The sequence below is a fragment of the Balaenoptera physalus genome (assembly GCF_965194825.1).
Source record: "Balaenoptera physalus genome assembly, chromosome: X".
NCBI lineage: Eukaryota > Metazoa > Chordata > Mammalia > Artiodactyla > Balaenopteridae > Balaenoptera > Balaenoptera physalus.
Genome location: NC_138903.1, coordinates 29,466,325 through 29,486,312, shown reverse-complemented (window position 1 = coordinate 29,486,312; position 19,988 = coordinate 29,466,325). Strand labels below are relative to the sequence as shown.

The following is a 19,988-nucleotide window of genomic DNA, read 5'->3' as shown; positions in this document are numbered from 1 at the left end:
TGGTGAAAATGAAAAATGTGTCTTTCATTTTTACTTTAAAAACTGAAGGAACCTTTTGACCAACCCAATAGAAATCATATAACTTTTAGAAATGATCTTTATAAACTTGGAATGAAGAATTAAATATATGTGTTATGTACCCTTACTTTGGTAAATATAACTACATAATATGCGTGTCTTTATGTGTACATATAAGTACAAATAGAAGCACTAAATCAACAGAAAATGCAAAAGCTGGATATTGACCACAGCTGCAAAATGCTACTCCATTAAAACTGTAACCATAGAATAGCAATTCAGGTGATCTTTACTCCTGTTTCTTTTTATTAATAATAGTATGAACTAGACACTATTGCTTATTATTCTGTTTTGTTTTATGTTTTAACTTAGAACTTGTATAAAAGTCTGAGTGAAGTGAAGTCTGAAGTGGAAATGGTGATCAAAACTGGACGTCAGATTGTACAGAAGAAGCAGACAGAAAACCCTAAAGAGCTTGATGAAAGAGTAACGGCTTTGAAATTGCATTATAATGAGCTGGGAGCAAAGGTGTGTGCATGCTGAAACCATAAGCACTGGCTACTTACCACTTTCCTTATATATTGTAAAGTAAGAGTCAGTAATTATGCACAATTAATGTCTTAGGAAGGCTAAATCATTTACTCCCTACAGATAGATAGATACATGGATACATACATACGTACATATATACATACACAGACAAAGAGAGAGATAGATAAATTCCAATTTGCAGTTCTTAAGAAACAGTAATTAATCAGCGAGGGTCTTCTTTTCAGTCTACATTAAAAAATATGTACAGCTCAGAGAGATTTTTATTGGTCCATCAGATAATTCTAAAAGGGTTTCTTTGTTCTAAACTTGCCCCTTCTTTTCATTATCTATAGTTACTTGTGATGACTCAAAGGCTGGTAATTTTATAAACTAATATACCTACTTATATTTAGGACTTATATTTAGGTACAGTGGAGTTGATACATTCTACATAGAAAGAGCTTTACTGAGACCAGTGGGGAGAAAAGAGTCTGTTTTTACGGCTCAGGTTCCCAACTTTATTGAATATAACAACATCAATGAGAAAATTGTCACTTCATCTTAGACACAAATGTAAGTGCTTGCCCATGTTTGAGAAGTAGCCATGCAGAGGCAGAATTCTAATATTGCACCCTGAAAGTAGATTGAAGGTTATGTCTTGAAGCTACAAATTGCAAATTACTTATCACTGAGAGAAAGTGAGTTTTAGATTCAAATGAAAATCTGAAAATCACCATTCATATTAGTTGATAGTCTTCATTTTTATATTTTAAAAACCTTCTAATTTAAAATTTTGAAAGAGAATTAGCTGTTTCAAATATAAATTATTGTCTGGGCCTTTTCTTTGCCTTGAAGAATTTGCACAAAATCTTTGCCTTTGCAAGAGTAAATTTAACATAAAGTAATGTAGAATAAATCACTTTGAATTTAAAACAATAAAAATGACATTAGAAGACTATTAGTGTCCTGATTATTATTAGTGTCCTTAATTATTTTTACTAATAACTAATACTTATTAGTATTATTAGTGTCCTATTAGTGTCGTTAATTATTATTAAGGAGTAAATGATTCTTATGATGATGTGAAGACCTATTTATCCCTGAAAATGTATATTTGGAAGTGTATGTTTATTTAACCATTTGGCACTGAGTAATATCATTAAAGCAAAATGAACGATGACTAAGAAATCATACTTAGCTTTAAAAGCATGACAGAACACAGCAAAAATGTGGGGCAGGCACTTATTTTTGAAATAAAGATTTAGAAACATTAGTGATAAAGGGAATATGTACAAATATCATATTATAAAATGGTAGAAGTCATGTATTCCTTTTCTGAGAAAAAATTGTTCATATTTAAATCTTCCAAGCACCTTCAACAATAGTGGTTTTGTTTTATGGAAACAGAGGATCTCTTAATGTATCATTCTTTTTATATAAATATACAAACCCTTCTATTTTAATAGTCTTCAGAATTTAAATCATTTTACTTGCCTCAGTTCAATATATATTACTTTTTTGTATTAGTCAGCTTAGGCTGCCATAACAAAATACCATAGACTGGGTGGCTTAAACAAGAACATTTTGTTTCTCACAGTGCTGAAGGCTGGTAAGTTCAAGATCAAGATGTCAGTCTAGTAAGGACCCTCTTCCTGGCTTGCAGACGGCCACTTTCTCACTGTGTTCTCACATGGTGGAGAAGGAGGGGGAGTGGGAGGGGTGGGGGAAGGAAGGGGAGAAGAGGATAAGAGGGATGGAGGGAGAAGGAGGGATATCTTTTTCTTCCTCTTCTAGTAGGGCCACAATCCTATCTGATTAGGGTCCCACCCTGTAACCTCATTTAACCTTAATTACTTTCCAAAGACTCTGTATTCAGGTACAGTCACATGGGAGCTTGGGCTTCAATTTATTAATTTTGGGGGCATTTCAGTTCAGAGCATGACACTTTTCTTAACACAATTTTATTAGTTTGGTTAATATCACCAACTTAACTTAATTGTTCAATGAATAAAAATAGAGTTTCTTATATCTAAATCTATTTAATTTTATTGAGCGATATTACACCTAGCACCCTAGATATAATAATACCTACAGTTCCTGTATGCTTTAAATTATATTACAATATACATAAATAGCAATATTCATTTTAGCCTCAAATGCTCATACTCAAAGCCTCAATACTCATGTCAGCCTCACTTACAATTTTAAGCATTCATGAAATAATGATTTCTACTACAGGTGGCACTATTTTTAATGTATCCTTTCTCCACCAAAAAAAAAAAAGTGTAAAACTCAATTTTCCTTAAGATGACAGTGTCTCCTGTTTTATTAAAACCTATTTATCTGGATATAAACAAAATAGAATAAATAAAATCAATAATGCATTAGCTCTGGGAAGATAGAATTTCTTTGAAATATTGAATCTAGAATTATTTTTCTACCAATAATACATAGAAAAAATAACTATGCATAGGAACACACCATAAGGTGTATATTTTTTCTCCCACATACAAGTAAAATCCTTGCACTCAAAATGGCAGATGCTTTCACTTCCCTGAAGGGAAGAATAGAAGGGAAAATCTGTAAAAAAAAAAAAAAAAAAAAAAAAATTGAATTTGCAGCCTCAGCAACTAAACATTTTTTTTTTTAATGTACACACACCTCTGTTAAAGAAACAAATTTTGTTGAGTATTTGGAATTTTTCTCAAAGTTTCAGGGTATTTATTTTCATTGCAGTATTTAAAATTCTTTAAAGATATCTTTGGCATTTTTCTCATGCTTATGGCTGAATTGTTATTTTGTTTGTAGAATATATAAGTGTGTGTATATATATACACACACACACATATATATGTGTGTGTGTATATATGTACACATATGTGTGTGTGTGTGTGTATCAACAAGAGTATAAGGGATTCTGGGCTTTTTATTCAACCAACCAACTCACAAGATGTAGGCACATCAGGAAAAGTGGTGGAGAAACACAAATTTGTTCATTCTCTGTGTGAGACCATGGAACAATTTGACTTTGAGGGTCTTAGTTTTAAACACTGAGAACTGGAACACAGGATCAAGTCATGATTTCTCTATTAATGAGAGTGAAAATTTTGTTATGGTATCAAATTTTGTTGCCCCCTTTGGATAATAAATGTATATTTAAGGAGGAAGTGACCTATTCTTTGTGTTGTTTTTGTGCAAAAATGAGACACTTTAAAGATGCAATGACAATAAAATTGGCTATTCTAAATATTTTTGCCTTTGGAGAGAAATAGTATTCTTTCCCCATTTTGATTCCTTACCAGTAAGGGCAAGCCTCATTTGTAAATGTTCTTGCCCATCTCTTTGACAGATGACTGAAGGGTTTCTAAAAGAAACGTGTCATATCTTCAGTTTGATTTATATCATTCTATTTATTTAAAAAAATTTGTCCATAATTTATTTTTTATTTATATTAGAGAAAATAATAATACCTTTTCTTTCTACCTGATGCAGGACACTATCTTTTGGCGAAACGATCTCATCTTCCCTAGACTGTGCTTATTCATTATTAATATTCAGAATATATAATTTTTCTAAAATATTATTTTTAAAAAGTAAGAAAAAGGTTATTTTAAAATGACAAAAATATGAAATTTCCAATTAAGTAGCTAAAATTAAACTTGAATTGAAAAAGTAAACCAAACTACATTTTATTATCATTCTTTTCAGGTAACAGAAAGAAAGCAACAGTTGGAGAAATGCTTGAAATTGTCCCGTAAGATGCGAAAGGAAATGAATGCCTTGACAGAATGGCTGGCAGCTACGGATATGGAATTGACAAAGAGATCAGCAGTTGAAGGAATGCCTAGTGATTTGGATTCTGAAGTTGCCTGGGGAAAGGTAAAACCTATATCACTGAAGGTTATTTTTAGCATACATGAAAACATACAGCAATATGATTTTTCAAGGAACTCTTAGTGTGCAACAATAATAGATTCATAAATATTATTGTGCTTCATTCTCCCGTTCCTCAAAAATTCATCAGTAGTTTAACTGTATATTTCAGGATTACAATAAAGCCAGTGGGAAGCTTTAGCAAGTGTCTCTCCAAAGCTTGTTTAGAATTAGGTAGGTTATGAATAAGTCCTTAAAAATATGTACATCATTAGTCAGAAAGTCAGTCCAAAGATGAGATTCTATGTTCCCTAGCTTGCCTAAGAGAGACTATTCAGGTGGACCCCACAGCCACGAGGAAGGCAAAGATGCAGAGACTGCAGACAGTTGGGCAGGACAGACTCGCAAGATCAGCAGATTGTTGATGTCGCAATCATAGAAAAAATCTCATGGGGTCTGTATGACCGCCATCGTTTCCATCACCAAACGGCACGGGATTTCCTTTAACCCTCAGCTGGTAGATTCTTGCTGTTTCTCTGACAGCCAATCAGACATCATTGTTCTCTACAGTTCAAGGTCAAGGCACTAATAGCTTAATATATTTTTTTCAGTTGATATATTACTGCATTACTTAAAAGTGTGTTGATATAAAGTAAATAGTTGATAATAATGCGTTTTCACCTTAAACTTTGCCAAGCCTTTGGGCACTTAGAAAAAAATAAATCATAGCACACTCTGCCCCCTCATTTTTATAAATTAACAAACATGTGCCTGCATTAACTAGATGTTTAAGAGATCTGTGCTTTATTTTTAATTCAAGAAGCCTATCTAGATTATCCAAATTTGGGAAATTTTAATTGCATTATGTAAAAACTTAGTCATACAATGAGACCAAAACTGAAAACTGATTTTCTTTATGTAGATTCAGATGACAAGTAGATGTAAAAATTTGTTACATACAATTTTTGTCAAATAAACAGTAGGGAATAAATGTCTCTTTCTTCCCTTTCAGAATAGATTTGTTGTTAGAGATAAGATATTTACTTGCAGTTATTAGTTCAGGATCGTATATATTGTGAGATTATTAGAGTAGTGAGTGTATAGAGGGTACAGATTAGAAGTTACATTGGCCTTTTATTTCCCCTTATCACCCAAACAAACATTATATTTCTATGTGATAATTTAGTTGGGACCAATGACAATCATGTATTTAGGTGCAGGCTGGGCTGCTATAAGAAATAAGCCAAAATTCCATTTGCCAGATCTTAATCACATGATCATATCTAGCCTTCAGGGAGGGTGGCAAAAGATGGTCTCTATCTGGCTGGGTAGCCAGTGTGTCCTGCTGAAATGATGAGTAGGTCTTATAAATGAAGAAAGAGAGAATGCATTCTCGGGGACAGACAGCAGTTTTGGCCAGAGCAGTATCAACTTTTCCTTTCCCATCCTAAGATAAAGACAGAGAAAGTCCTGAATGATCTATCTATCTATATATATATGACCTACTGATGGCAGTTTCAACCATAAGTACTCATAAATAAACAAAAAGCCCAGAAAATATTTATGATCTATTAAAGTATAAAATATGGTAAAACATCCATGGGACATGTAGAGGATTCATGAAAATGATCCAGGCTTCATTCTGTCATCCTCCCCTTAATGGTAGGGACAATATATTTGGTTGTTCATATCCAGTTTAATGGATATGTTAGTTTACTAGGGCGGCCTAACAAAATACCACAGACTGAGAGGCTTAAAGAACAGAAGTTTATTTTCTCACAGTTCTGGAGGCTGGAAGTCTGAGGTCAAGGCTTTGGCAGGGTTGTTTTTTTCTGAGGACTCTCTCCATGCCTTGTAAATAGCTGTCTTCAGATGGTCTTCCCTCTGTACATGCATGTCTCCCAATTTCTCTTATAAGGACACCAGTCATATTGGATTAGGGTCTACCCTAATGACCTTTTTTTTTTAACTTAATTACCTCTTTAAATGTCCTGTCTGCAAATAGGGTCACATTCTGAGGTACTAGGGTTAGGACTTCATCATACGAATGTTGAGGGGACACAATTCATCCCATATTAGTAGAGTAGCTTTCTAAATATAATGAGGAATGCTAACATAATGGTGCACAAAGGAGTAGAGCTATACATGAAGGGAATTTGAGCAATTCTGACTATAATTTATAACTGACTGAGGTGAAACTACAAAAGTATGCCACATATGAACTCAAAATTCCGGAGTCTCCATAAGGTCATTGAATATGTCACCTAAGGAGATATGTTTGCTTTAGCCTCACCATAAAATCATTAAAATATCATAAGATAAGGAACTTGGCAAGGTTTCTAGATAATCCTTGTCATATTAGAAAGCTTGAGTGTTCTGGAGATGGCTCAGCTTATTGAGTCTATCTGAAGTATTTTCCATAAAACTCTGGAGCAATACTAATTTGAGATCCAACAGGAGAAAAAGGATAGAAATCTGGCATTTTTCTTTGTCTATATGATAATTTATCACTCTTTCTTGATCTTTTGAAACACTAAGCTGCTAATGATATACTTTTAGACCCCTTAGTGGTCAAATGAAAAGGATACACATTTACATCTTAATTACATAATTTTTTAATAAACTCATTTGGAAGGTGCTGAAGCTTTTTCAAAAATTACAGTCATATAGTAAAAACATGCAGCTTACAGATATAAAGCAGTCACATTTATGATAATGATTCTACTTTCTTAAAATGAAATAAAAGTTAAACTTTCATACATGAAACCCCATGACTCCTTAGTATATTCTCATTTCAAATGCTTTCTTGGTAGATGGAGAACTTGACTCAGACTGTTAGTCTCACCTGCCATTTCAAAAGATAAATGTCAGATTTCTTTTCAAAATAAATTCATTTATTTATTTTTGGTTTCTTTTTATTGAAGTATAATTGGCATATAACATTGTATTAGTTTAAGGTGTACAGCATAACGGTTCGACATTTGCATACACTGAAATGATCACCACGGCAAGTCTCATTACCATCTGTCACTATGCAGAGTTACAAATCTTTTTCTTCTTGTGGTGAGAACTTTTAAGATTTACTTTTTTGGCAACTTGAAAATTTGTAATATAATTTTGTCAACTATAGTCACCATCCTGTACATTACATCCTCATGACTTATAACTGCAAGTTTGTACCTCTTTGTTTTCATTTCCCACGTTCTTTTTATTTTTTCTATAATGTAGTCAGTAGCACAAGCTTAATCACTTATTCGAAAATCAAGTGATGTTCTTTCCACATCATGCATAATCAGCAGCAATAAAAATCCTGAGATTGGGACATTTCAGGCAGCATTTTGATACCGCAGTAGGTGGAAAAAATCCAACTTTTTTTTTCTTTTGCATTTTAGTAGCCATTGGCATTTTATTTTTTCTTCCAGTTTTACTGAGATATAATTGACATACAGCACTATATAAGTTTAAGGTGTACTCCATAAAGATTTGATTTATGTACATCATGAGATGATGACCACAATATGTTTAGTTAATATCTATCATCTCATATACAAACAAAAGAAAAGAAAAATTTTTTCCTTGTGATGAGAAATCTTGGCATTGACTCTCTTAACGACTTTCATATATAATATACAGCAGTGTTAATTAATCATGTTGTACGCTATATCCCTGAGTACTTGTTTATGTTAAAACTGAAAGTTTGTGTCTTTTGACCACTTTCATCCAATTTCCCCTCCCCCAACCCCCTACTCTGATAACCATAAATCTGATCTCTTTTTCTATGAGTTTGTTTGTTTTTAAAGTATAATTGACCTACAAAACTATGTTACTTCCTTGTACACAATATATTGATTTTATATTTCTATACATTACAAAATGATCACCATGATGTCTAGTTACCATCTGTCACCATACAAAGATTATTATTATTTACTGTATTCCCCACACTATGTATTTCATACCCATAACTAATTTATTTTATAACTGTAAGTTTGCACCTCTTAATCCCCTTCCCCTATCTTGCCCCCATCCTCTGGCAACTACATGTTTGTTCTCTGTATCTATGACTCTGTTTCTATTTTGTTATTTATTTTGTTTTTTAGATTCCACATATAAGTGAAATCATATGGTATTTGTCTTTGTCTGTACCTCTTGAACGCCTCCTTCACCCATTCTCCCACACCCCAACACCCCTCCCCTCTAGCAACTACCAATCTGTTCTCTGTAAGTTTTGTTTTTTTGGATTCCCCATATAAGTGAAATCATATGGTATTTGTCTTTCTCTGTCTGACTTACTTCACTTAACATAATACCATCAAGGTCCATCCATGTTGTAGCAAATTTCAAGATTTCATTCCTTTTTATGGCTGAGTTGTATTCCAGTGTGTGTGTGTGTGTGTGTGTGTGTGTGTGTGTGTGTGTGTGTGTGTGTACATCACATCTTCTTTATCCATTAATACATCAGTGGACACTTAGGTTGTTTTCATATCTTGGCTATTGTAAATAGTACTGCAGTGGACATACAGGTGCATGTATCTTTTAGAATTATTGTTTTCATTTTCTTTGGATAAATACCCAGAAGTAGAATTGCTGGATCATATGATAGTTTTATTTTAATTTTTTTTTGAGGAACTTCCATACTGGTTTCTGTAGAGACTGCACCAGTTTACATTCCCACCAACAGTGCACTAGGGTTGCCTTTTCTTTACATCCTTGCCAACACTTGTTATTTCTTGTCCTTTTGATAATAGCCATTATGACAGCTGTGAAGGGGTATCTCATTGTGGTGATTAACATTTCCCTGATGATTAGTGATATTGAGCATCTTCCCATGTGCCTGTTGACTATCTGTATGTCTCCTTTGGAAAAAAAAAATATCTATTTAGATCCTCTGCTCATTTTTTAATCAGATTGTTTGTTTTTTTTTCTTACTGAATTGTATGAGCTCTTTATATATTTTGGATATTAACCCCTTATAGATATGTGATTTGCAAATATCTTCTCCCATTCAGTAGATTGCCATTTCATTTTGATGATGGCTTCCTTCACTGTACAGAAGCTTTTTAGTTTCATGTAGTCCCATAGTCCCATTTGCTTACTTTTGCTTTTGTTGCAATTGCCTTTGGAATCAGATCCAGAAAATATTGCTAAGACTGATGTCCAGAAGCTTTACAGAGTTTTATGGTTTATGGTCTTACATTCAACTCTTTAATCCATTTTGAGTTAATTTTTTGTATATGGTGAAAGATAGTAGTCCAGGTTTATTCTTCTGAATGTAGTTGTCCAGTTTTCCCAACACCACTAATTGAAGAGACTGTCATTCCCCCCATATTCATGGCTCCTTTGTCATAGATTAATTGGCCATATATACATGGGTTTATTTCTGGGCTATGTTCCACTGATCTATGTGTCTGTTTGTATGCCAAAACCACACTCTTTAAATTATTATAGCTTTGATGTATAATTTGAAATCAGGGAGCATGATGCCTCCACCTATATTCTTCTTTCTCAAGATTGCTTTGTCTATTCAGGATCTTTTGTGATTCTATACATATTTGAGGATGGTTTGTTGTATTTCTGGGAAAAATGTCATTGGAATTTTGATAGTGATTGCATTGAAACTGTAGTTTGCTTTGGGTAATATGGACATTTGAGCAACATTAATTCTTCCAATCCATGAGCATGGAATATCTTTCCATTTATTTGTGGTTTTTTCACTTTTTTCATCAGTGTCTTACAGTTTTAAGTGTATAGGTTCTTTAACTCCTTGGTTAAATTTACTCCTAGGCATTCTATTCTTCTTAATGAAATTGTAAATGGGTTTATTTTTTTAATTTCTCTTTCTGATACTTTTAGTGTATCAAAATGCAACCGATTTTTGTGTATTGATTTTGTACTCTGCTAAGTTACTGAATTTATTAGCTTTAAAAGTTTTTTGGTAGAGTCTTTAGGGTTTTCTATATGTAAAGTTATGTTGTTCACAAATAGTGACAGTTTTACTTCTTTCTTTCCAATGTGGGTGCCTATTATTTCTTTTTCCTGCTTAATTGCTCGGGCTAGTACTTCTAATTCTTGTTGAATAAAAGTGGGGGGAGTGGACAACCTTGTCTTTTTCTTGATCTTAGAGGAAAATCTTTCAGTTTTCTTCATTATGATGTTAACTGTAGGTTTGTCAAAAATGGCCTTTATTATGTTGAGGTACATTCCCTCTATATCCAGTTTGTTGAGAATTTTTATTATGGATTGGTATTGATTTTTGTCATATGCTTTTCCTGCATCTACTGAGATGATCATATGATTTTTATTCTTCATCTTATTAACATGGTGTATCATGTTGATTGATTTGCAGAGGTTGAACCTTCCTTTCATCCCTGGAATAAATCCCACTTCATCAAGATGTAAAATCCTTTTAATGTATTCTTGAATTCATTTGCTAATGCTTAGTTGAAGATTTTTGCGTCTATGTTAATCAGGGATATTGGCCTGTAATTTTCTCTTTTTGTGGTTTTCTCCTTCTCTGGTTTTGGTATCAGGGTGATGCTAGCCTCATAACATGAGCTTGGGAGCACTTGCTCCTCTACAGTTTCTTAGAAGAGTTTGAGAAGGACAGGCATTAAATATTCTTTGAATATTTGATAGACTTCATCACTGAAGTTGTCTGGTCCTGGACTTTTGTTTGTTGGGTGTTCTTTGGTTATTGATTCAGTCTCCTTTCTAGTAATTGGTCTATTCATATTTTTTATTTCTTCATGATTCAGTCTTTGAAGATAGTATGTTTCTAGGAATGTATCCATTTCTTGTAGGTTGTCCAATTTGTTGGCATATAATTGTTCATAGTAGTCTCTTATGGTCCTTCATATTTGTTTGGTATCAGTTGTAGTTTCTCCTCTTTCATTTCTGGTCTTATTTATTTGAACCTTCTCTCCTTTTTTCTTAGTGAGTCTACCTAAAGGATTGTCCATTTTGCTTATCTTTCCGAAGGACTTGTTCTTAGTTTCATTGATATTTTATGTTGTCTTTTTGGTCTCTATTTCATTTATTTCTGCTCTGACCATTATTATTTCCTTCTTTCTAATAACTTTGGGCTTTGTTTGTTCTTCTTTTTCTCTTTCCTTTAGGTGTAAAGTTAGATTGTTTATTTGAGATTTTCCTTATTTCTTGAGGTAGGCCTATGTTTCTATGAACTTTGAACTTCCCTCTTAAAACTGCTTTTGCTCCATCTCATAGATTTGGTATGTTATATTTCCTTTTGCATTTGTCTCAGGGTATTTCTTTAAATTTCTTCTTCGATTTCCTCATTGACCCATTGGTTGTTCAGTAGTAGGTTGTTTAATCTCCACATATTTTTACTGATTCTTTCTTCTGATTTTTCTAGTCTTCTGTTGAACTCCTCTAGTGTATTTTTAAGTTCAGTTATTATAATCTTCAGCTCTTTGGTTTCTGTTTGGTACTTATATTTTCTGTCTCTGTTGAAGTTCTACCTGTATTCATCCATTCTTCTGGGTTCAGTGAGCATTTTTTGACCATTACTTTGAAATATTTATCAGGTAAATTCCTTATCTCCATTTCATTGAGATTTTTTTTCCTGTGGTTTTTTTTACTTCTCCATTCATTTGGAACCTATTCCCCTATCTCCTCATTTTGCTTGACTCTGTGTTTGTTTCTGTGTGTTAGGTGAAACAGCTAATTCTCCCAGTCTTGCAGGAGTGGCAAGGAAAAAAAAATTAAAATAACAGGAATAAAACATTTTGGAATAATAATAACGGAAATAAGATAAAAAGTTTATAATGGGAATTGCAAAGTTAAACGTTAATACTAATTTGAAATTCCTAAAGCCCAGTAGCTGTTTCATTCTATTTTTTTAAATTTTTGGCTACATTGGGTCTTCATTTCTATTTGCGGGCTTTCTCTAGTTGCGGCAAGCGAGGGCTACTCTTCGTTGTGGTGTGTGGCCTTCTCATTGTGGTGGCTTCTCTTGTGGAGCACGGGCTCTAGGTGCACAGGCTTCAGTAGTTGTGGCATGCGGGCTCAGTAGTTGTGGCTTGTGGGCTCAGTAGTTGTGGCTCACGGGCTCAGTAGTTGTGGCTCGTGGGCTCTAGAGCACAGGCTCAGTAGTTGTGGTGCACGGGCTTGGTTGCTCTGAGGCATGTGGGATCTTCCTGGACCAGGGCTCAAACCCGTGTCCCCTGCATTGGCAGGCAGATTCTTAACCACTGGGCCACCAGGGAAGTCCCTCATTCTATTTTTAAATGCAACAATCTGCCTCCATCAGAGTAGTGATAAAGAGGGAAAAATTGATATTAAGATTTTGATAGAGTGGATCACTTCTAGCTGCATGGTCTGGACAACAGAGATGCCATAAGAAAACCACAACTGTGATGTTTGTCACTCCATGAATGATCACATATATTCCCTCTTTGTACTGTACAAATCTCTGATAATGGATTTTGCCAGGTTGAGGTCAGAAACACTGATGGCTCTAGTGTAGAGACAGAGACAACAGAAGGGGAGGGTAAGGCTAACTAGGGGAGGTTACCAGCACCTGGGGGAGTTGGAGTACCAGCACTGTACAAGATCCCTGAGCTGTCATGATAACCCCTACTCTCTTAGACTACTACATGGGCATTAACAGTTTCACTTGCCAAAAGGAAAGGGAAGGTATCTGTCTTGTTCACTGGTTTTTCCCATGTGCATAAAATAGTATCTAACATGTAGTACATGCTCAATAAAAATCTCTTCGATATAATAAATTGTAATTTAAGAGATAAAAATTAAAAGAATGCCAAAGCGTTTCTTGAGAGAAGAGAAAAATGCTGATTTGCTTTCAAAGTTTGGTAAGTTTTAGAACAGATGGAAACAATCATCTGACCAAATGCTCCCATTTTATAGATAAGAAAATAAAAGTCCTGGTATATAGCAAATCTGCAACTAGAATCCAACACTATCTCTGATTTTAAGGTATCTAAAGTGACAAAAAGCTATTCATCGTCCGCAATGAGAATAAAATACAGCATGGCTGAACTTGAAGTGCACAATATATAAGTCCACATAAAAATAATAAAATGAAAATTCTGTGTGCATTTATCACCTATTTTAGTCTGTAGTCTATTGCCACTGGTGTGATATTAGATTTTATATATTGTTTGTCAATGTCTTAAAATCATGGCCCAGTGGTTAGAACTCTGTGCTTTCACTGCGAAGGGAACAGGTTCAATCCCTAGTCAGGGAACTAAGATCCTGCAAGCCACGCAGCATGGCCAAAAAAAAAAAAAAGAATCACTTTGGTTATTTGGATATAAGTAAATCAATTCTGAATATCCCATTACTGGTCCCAGTCGTTTAGCATATGAATTGAGCACAGAAATGTAACCATCGGAAAATAAATATTTCTGTAATTAAATAGAAGTTTATATCTCTGATGATCATTATGTCTGGAAAATATAAGCTTCAGCAAAGTTTAATCTACATGATTTTCTGATTTAACGGCTAACAGATTTCTTTCATTCTAATTTAATTTCAGTAGTCAAAAATTCAAAGCCAGTTAAATAAGTCAGCTACATTAAAGCCCTTTAATATTCACAGTGTTATCTAAAAATTAAAATGGTTAAATATCATTCCCTAGAAAAATAATTTTTTTCCTCTAATAGTTTAAAGGTTTAATAGTTTAACAGTTTAATCCATCAGCTTTTTGGATAATTCATATTTACCATTTTACATAAATTGACCATTAGTTTTTATTAACAGTAGTCTTGTCTTGGGATACCAAGAGTTACGTGTTAGAATCACACACACACACACACACACACACACACACACACACACACACACACACACACACATACACACATGCATAAATGTTGAGTTTAACTCAGGGTATTAAATAATGCAAAATAATTGATGTCTAAATAGCCACTTATGTAACAAGTCATGATTTTCACATTTATTTCAGGGACAAATTTTTATAATAGTCAACAGTAGGAACAACAATTATAGCTTTCCTCAATTATCCTTCTGCTGTCACTTCGGTGCTAAAATTTAATGACAGTTACCCACTAAGATCTCATGACATAATGTATCATTCTGTTTTGCCAGTGGTTCTCAGCATTGGCCTCACATTGAAATCACCTGGGGAACTTTAAAAGCCTACCAGTGCTGAGGGCCTGCCTGCAGAAATTCTGATTTAATTGGTCTGAGTGTGGCCAGTGTCTCTAATATTCAGCAAAGTTTGAGAACCACTAGCTAGTGCAGTACAAGCAGTCTTACGAGATCTACATTCAGTTCAGCCAATGATGTCCTGTAGTTTTTTTTTTTTTTTTTTTTTACAATTACCTTTCATGGTTTAAAGAGATCTGGCCTCTGGTCCTAGATTATCTGGATAATTGCATCAACTTATCACTCCCCTTAGCTATAAAAGCATGAGAACTACTACTTATTTCTACAGTCTGTCACACTATCATTCCCGTGAAAAATTACATATCTTTTTTAAAGAGAGCACAGTAATTTATCTGTGAAGTGAAATAACACTAGCAGATCATTAACTTGGTACAATGAATGCATCAAGCAGCTGTTACTTAGAAAATAGAACATCTGTTAAATGCCACTGGAGTCACTATTCACTGTCATTATAGTTATAGCTATAATTTCTGTTCTGCATATTCTGCTTTCATGAAATTCTTTTTTAATAGGCAATGCATTATTAATAAAAAGTCAATACACATTGGTATAAAATCACTATTTAATGTTTTATATTCTTTTAAAATTTATCATTTATTATTGCATCACATTAGCCTAATAATAAAATATGTTCGAATCCTTGGACCATGGCAGAGTAATGTAGGACCTGAAAAAACAATTAATATCATGTTTTATCACATTTAAGACAGATTGAATGATACACTGTTGATTTAATTACAGCTATTGTGGATCAAAAGAAACACCACCACCTTAAATGTGAACATAAATTGTACGTTTTATCTCAATTTCAGAGACCTTAATATGTGACAAATGCACACCTTAGAATTTCAGTAATGTGGTAAATTTGTTCACTTTCTTCCCGTGAATATGTTTTGTAGCTAAAGGTGAAAACTCTCTCCCATTTCTGATGACCAGAAATGGTATAATATTTATGCAGACTGACTGAAGGCAGAATTCACTTGGTGTGGGTAACCTTTTAAAATACCTTTTTTGGGTGTGTTAGTTAACTCTTCATCCGTATAGTGGGAACTTGCACAAGAGATAAAGAAAGATCAAATAAACAGGAATTTTGTAGCATCCTAGTAAAGGATGGAAAATATATGGAAATGGTGTTATGGCACATATTTGACTAAAGGTGGGACTGAGTGAAGATAGAATCTATGGGACAGGGGACACCTAAGAGATAAAAAAAAGGGGAGAGGGATGAATTGGGCGATTGGGATTGACATGTATACACTGATGTGTATAAAATTGATGACTAATAAGAACCTGCTGTATAAAAAAATAAATAAAATAAAATTCAAAAATTCAAAAAAAAAGAATTCATAAAAAGAAAAGGGGAGAGGGTGGGAATAGTAGAAAATCAGATTGAGAAGCTATCCTAAGAATATAAATCCATCAGAAATTCCAGGAGAATTTGTGGCAAGCATTGGACCTCTGAAAATGTGAAATGGGTGAAAGAGAGGGTCAAGCCCAAGTGGGTTTTGTTTCTCTGCCCCTGTTAGAAAATATCTGTGGATGTGTTCCTATGGGACCAGATAATTAATCCAACACTTTTTACTATTTTACCTTTAAATCAATTAAAGATGTTTCCATCACATAATTTTATGATCAACAGAGATGACAGAACAGGTTTTTCCAGCCTGCTACCTCATCAGTGAAGAGAGTTGATGAAGCTGATAGTGGAATCCTGAACCTCTCATGCCATTTAAAATTAGACTCAAGTGATTTAACTTATAGGTATGAGGGATGAATCAGAATGTAGTTTCCATCCTTCACATGAACACATGGGTGGGTGTCTTAATTAGGAGAAATTAACCTATGCTACCCATTTCTTTTATTATAAGAAAATTGTTCTAGCATTTAAAAAATTGCTATGGCTATGAAAAAGTAGAGAGCAAATTTGTTTCTTTAAAATCATAGAGGTTAGTGTTTAATATTTCGACTATTCTGGAGCTATCAAATGTTACAAATTAAAGATATGGAAAATAAAGAAAAATGTTAGATATTGTGGCAATTGATATTTACATTGAGTTCTACTCTTATCTGACATTTTTTTTTCCTGTATCATAAAACCCCAGAGCACCAAGTAGATAGTTCACATTAAGCTGCTGTTGAAACTCCTGTAACTAGACTTATGACCATGTCATAGGTCAAAATAAAACTGTGTCCATAATTTTGCTTTTAATTCAACCTTAAAATTGATCCTAGAATCTGTCACACTACTGCATGATTGAAAAAACTAAGAGAGCTGATTTACAATTTATTCAGTTTAATCATTGAATTTGAACTTGCCCATTCAGAAGGGTAGACCTTCCCAAACCCTCTCCAACCTTCACCTCATAAGGCAACAGAAGAAACCATGTGTGCTGAGGATTGAATGCCTTTTAAGAGGAAGAAGTGTATTTTCAGTTCTTTCTCCCCGTCTCACCAACCCCATAAGTCTACCTTTCTTAAAGAGGTAAGGGTATAGAGAGAATGGCAAACACAGTAGCTGTAGTTTAATTCAGTAATTCAGTTCTCAATACATCTGCAAGTATAGACACTCTTCTGTTAAGAGAGACTTTTAGAGCGTGGCAAAATGGTTCCTTGACATCATAAAATATATGTTTTTAGTTTCCAGTGAGTACCCCATATTCCCCTTTTGGTGGCTTTTGATTCCAACCTTCGTACTTTCTCATCATGTTATACTTTGTCTTTAGTCAGTCTAAACCATCCAATCCTTTATGGTAAACTCTGGTTTCAAGTATCACCTCTCCCTTGAAGCCATTCATGCTTATCCCAGCCATGAATTATCTTTTCCTCAAAATTATGTTCTTTCTAATATGAAATCAAATTGTTTGCTTGTGTTTCAACTTTTCTCTGCAGCTACACTTTAGATAGCATTAGAGCAAGGTATGCAGAGACTGCCTCCTTCCTTATCTCTGGCAGTGAATGGCACAGTGCAGAGTGGGTATTAAGCATCTAATGTACATTGACTCATTGAAATTTAAGTAAGATCTTCACAGAGCAAGATCAGCATATTTTTTAAAATCTAAGATCCTGTTATTTGTAAGCCATGCCATTAATTAAAAATGCTGTTGTGGGGGAAAATAAAAAATCCATTAAACGAGCACAATATTTTCCTAACCAAAAATAGCATTTATACAAATGATTCAATACCAGTTTATTCTTGAATACCACATGTAAAGGTTTGACTTTAGGTCTTTTTACAGTAGGAGTGTAAATTTTCTCCTGATTCACTTTTGGCCATAAGCGGTTATAAACTACCACAATGAACACTGGTTTTTTTTCAAGCTCATGTTCATGATGGTGTTAACTTCAACATGTTTGAGTTTTATCTTATAACATTGAAAAACAAATGAAACCAGAAATTAGTCCACATTTCCTGTTTTTTTGTTCTTATTAACTGAATGAAGTATCACTGGACATTAAACATTTTCTCTTGAAAATTAGCTGGAGAATTTGGGTAGATTCTAATGCATAATAGTTGTTTGTGACCCATTAACTGTTTGCAACAATATTTCCCAAATTCAAAACTTCTCTGATCTCTTCTGAGATTTGGAAATTTCCACTGCCTTTAATCGCGTTGCCTGGCTTAGAAGGGACAAATGTCTGTGTACGCAACAACTTTTTGTATCAAAGTTTAAACATAGTATCATCTTTCTGAAGTTATTTTAAGAGATAGTTAGTGATCCAAATATAAATTAAGCTTTAACTTCTTTAACTTTGTGAGGTGTTACCTTTACGAGTAAATGAACTATAGTGACAAGGCACTAGTCTGGAATATAGGAAGTAGGAAATGCTCATTTACATATATTTTCATATTTTTGTCATACTCAAATATAAGTTTTATAAGGGTAAGGACTTTGTGTCTCTATCATTTTATCCACAGTGCCTAGAATAGTGGCTACCACGTATGGTTGTAAAGATTGTGTACTACACAAGGGTGCAGACAAAGGAAATGAAAGAGCTGGAATCTAGCCCATGAGCACTCACACGTCAAACTGCAAAAGGGCTTTTTCCACCCAAAGATGGCATTTCTCATAATTTCCTAAAAGACACTAGGTAAAATCACCAACATCCCTGCTGTAATAGTGACCCATTTAGCAGGAGCTCAATAACATTTGTGATTAATACATGAAGGAATTCCTTTTATGAATTGCTAAGCTCACTCATGTGCAACAGATGACATCTACATTACAAATAGCCCTTTGCATGGTAGCTGATAAGTTCATTTAGCATAAATTACCTTAATTTCATATATTTTTTATTTTGAAAAAGAAAAACAAATAGAAAAGCATATATTAGAATTGAAGAAACAGTGATTGTCTTTTGTATAGAAATTATTTTATACCATCTTTTAACCTCATTTATTCCCCTGCTTATTTGATAGCCAAAGCAAAAGCAAAATGTATATATGTGTGTGTGTGTGTATTTATATATATTTTGAGTAGACCAGGACCTGAGAGTATGGAGGAAAGGCAGCCATAAGAGTTATCTCTGTATACTACAAATATAGACATGCACCTTGAGAACATACAGGACTAAGGATATATGCTGGCCTCATAGAGACCATCTTCCTGTCGTTTATTTGGACCACTTTTCTCACTCTCTGTGCATATATTTCATTTGCCTCTTTGCAAAAGGTCTCCCTCCACTTCTTGTCATTGCTGCTCCCCAGTGATTTTGTCTTACTATGGCTTTGTCTTGCTGTGGTAAAGACATCCGCTCCATTTCCAGTGACTTCTCAGCTGGAGTATTACCATAGTCTCTGTATCTCTCAGTTAAACTTCTTGAGAGAGTATCTGTTTGGCTCAGACTTATCCACCAGGAAGGTCCAACAGCTGTATGTGGGCGAGGGAGGGATGGGGGTAGAGGCAGGGAAGTGCAAGATGGTCATGTGGTCCGCCATGACACGTCACAAGAAAGGGTGTAGGTAGAACTGACAGTAAAGTTTATACTAGGATCAGTTTTCCATCAACTCTCTACATAATTTCTAATATTAAATGTGCTTATTTTCAGGTTTGAAAATCAAGTCTTAGGAAGTGCTGGTGCTCTCTTAGGGGATTTTAATAGTATCTCTTTAAGTTACTTCTAACTGAAATTAAGCATTTTTTCAATTATGAGTGTGAGCAGCAAACCCCAGCAGTATCAGTAGTTCCTGTGACTTTGCCAGCAGTCCCAGATGAAATTCTGACAGATAATTTTATATCACATTCTAGTCATTGAATATAATTCAGAACACTAGTGGTGCTAATCACTACTTTGAAATTATCCTAAAGGTCTGTTGCTAGATCATTGTAGTTACACATGTTACGAAAGAAAACATGTATTACTATCTCACAAATTTTAAAAATATATTTTGTATATTT

At 34.1% G+C, this 19,988-nt stretch overlaps 1 protein-coding gene across 5 annotated transcripts in view; it reads left to right on the top strand.

Moving 5' to 3' along the window:
* Positions 1 to 19,988, top strand: part of DMD (dystrophin) — a 2,259,822-nt gene that overhangs the window by 1,194,204 nt on the left and 1,045,630 nt on the right. For all 5 annotated transcript variants that reach the window (XM_082446317.1, XM_082446321.1, XM_082446320.1 and 2 more), the window contains 2 exons: positions 391 to 546; positions 4,258 to 4,428. In XM_082446317.1, coding sequence (XP_082302443.1) covers positions 391 to 546; positions 4,258 to 4,428 — 327 coding nt within the window. The remainder of the gene's footprint in view (positions 1 to 390; positions 547 to 4,257; positions 4,429 to 19,988) is intronic.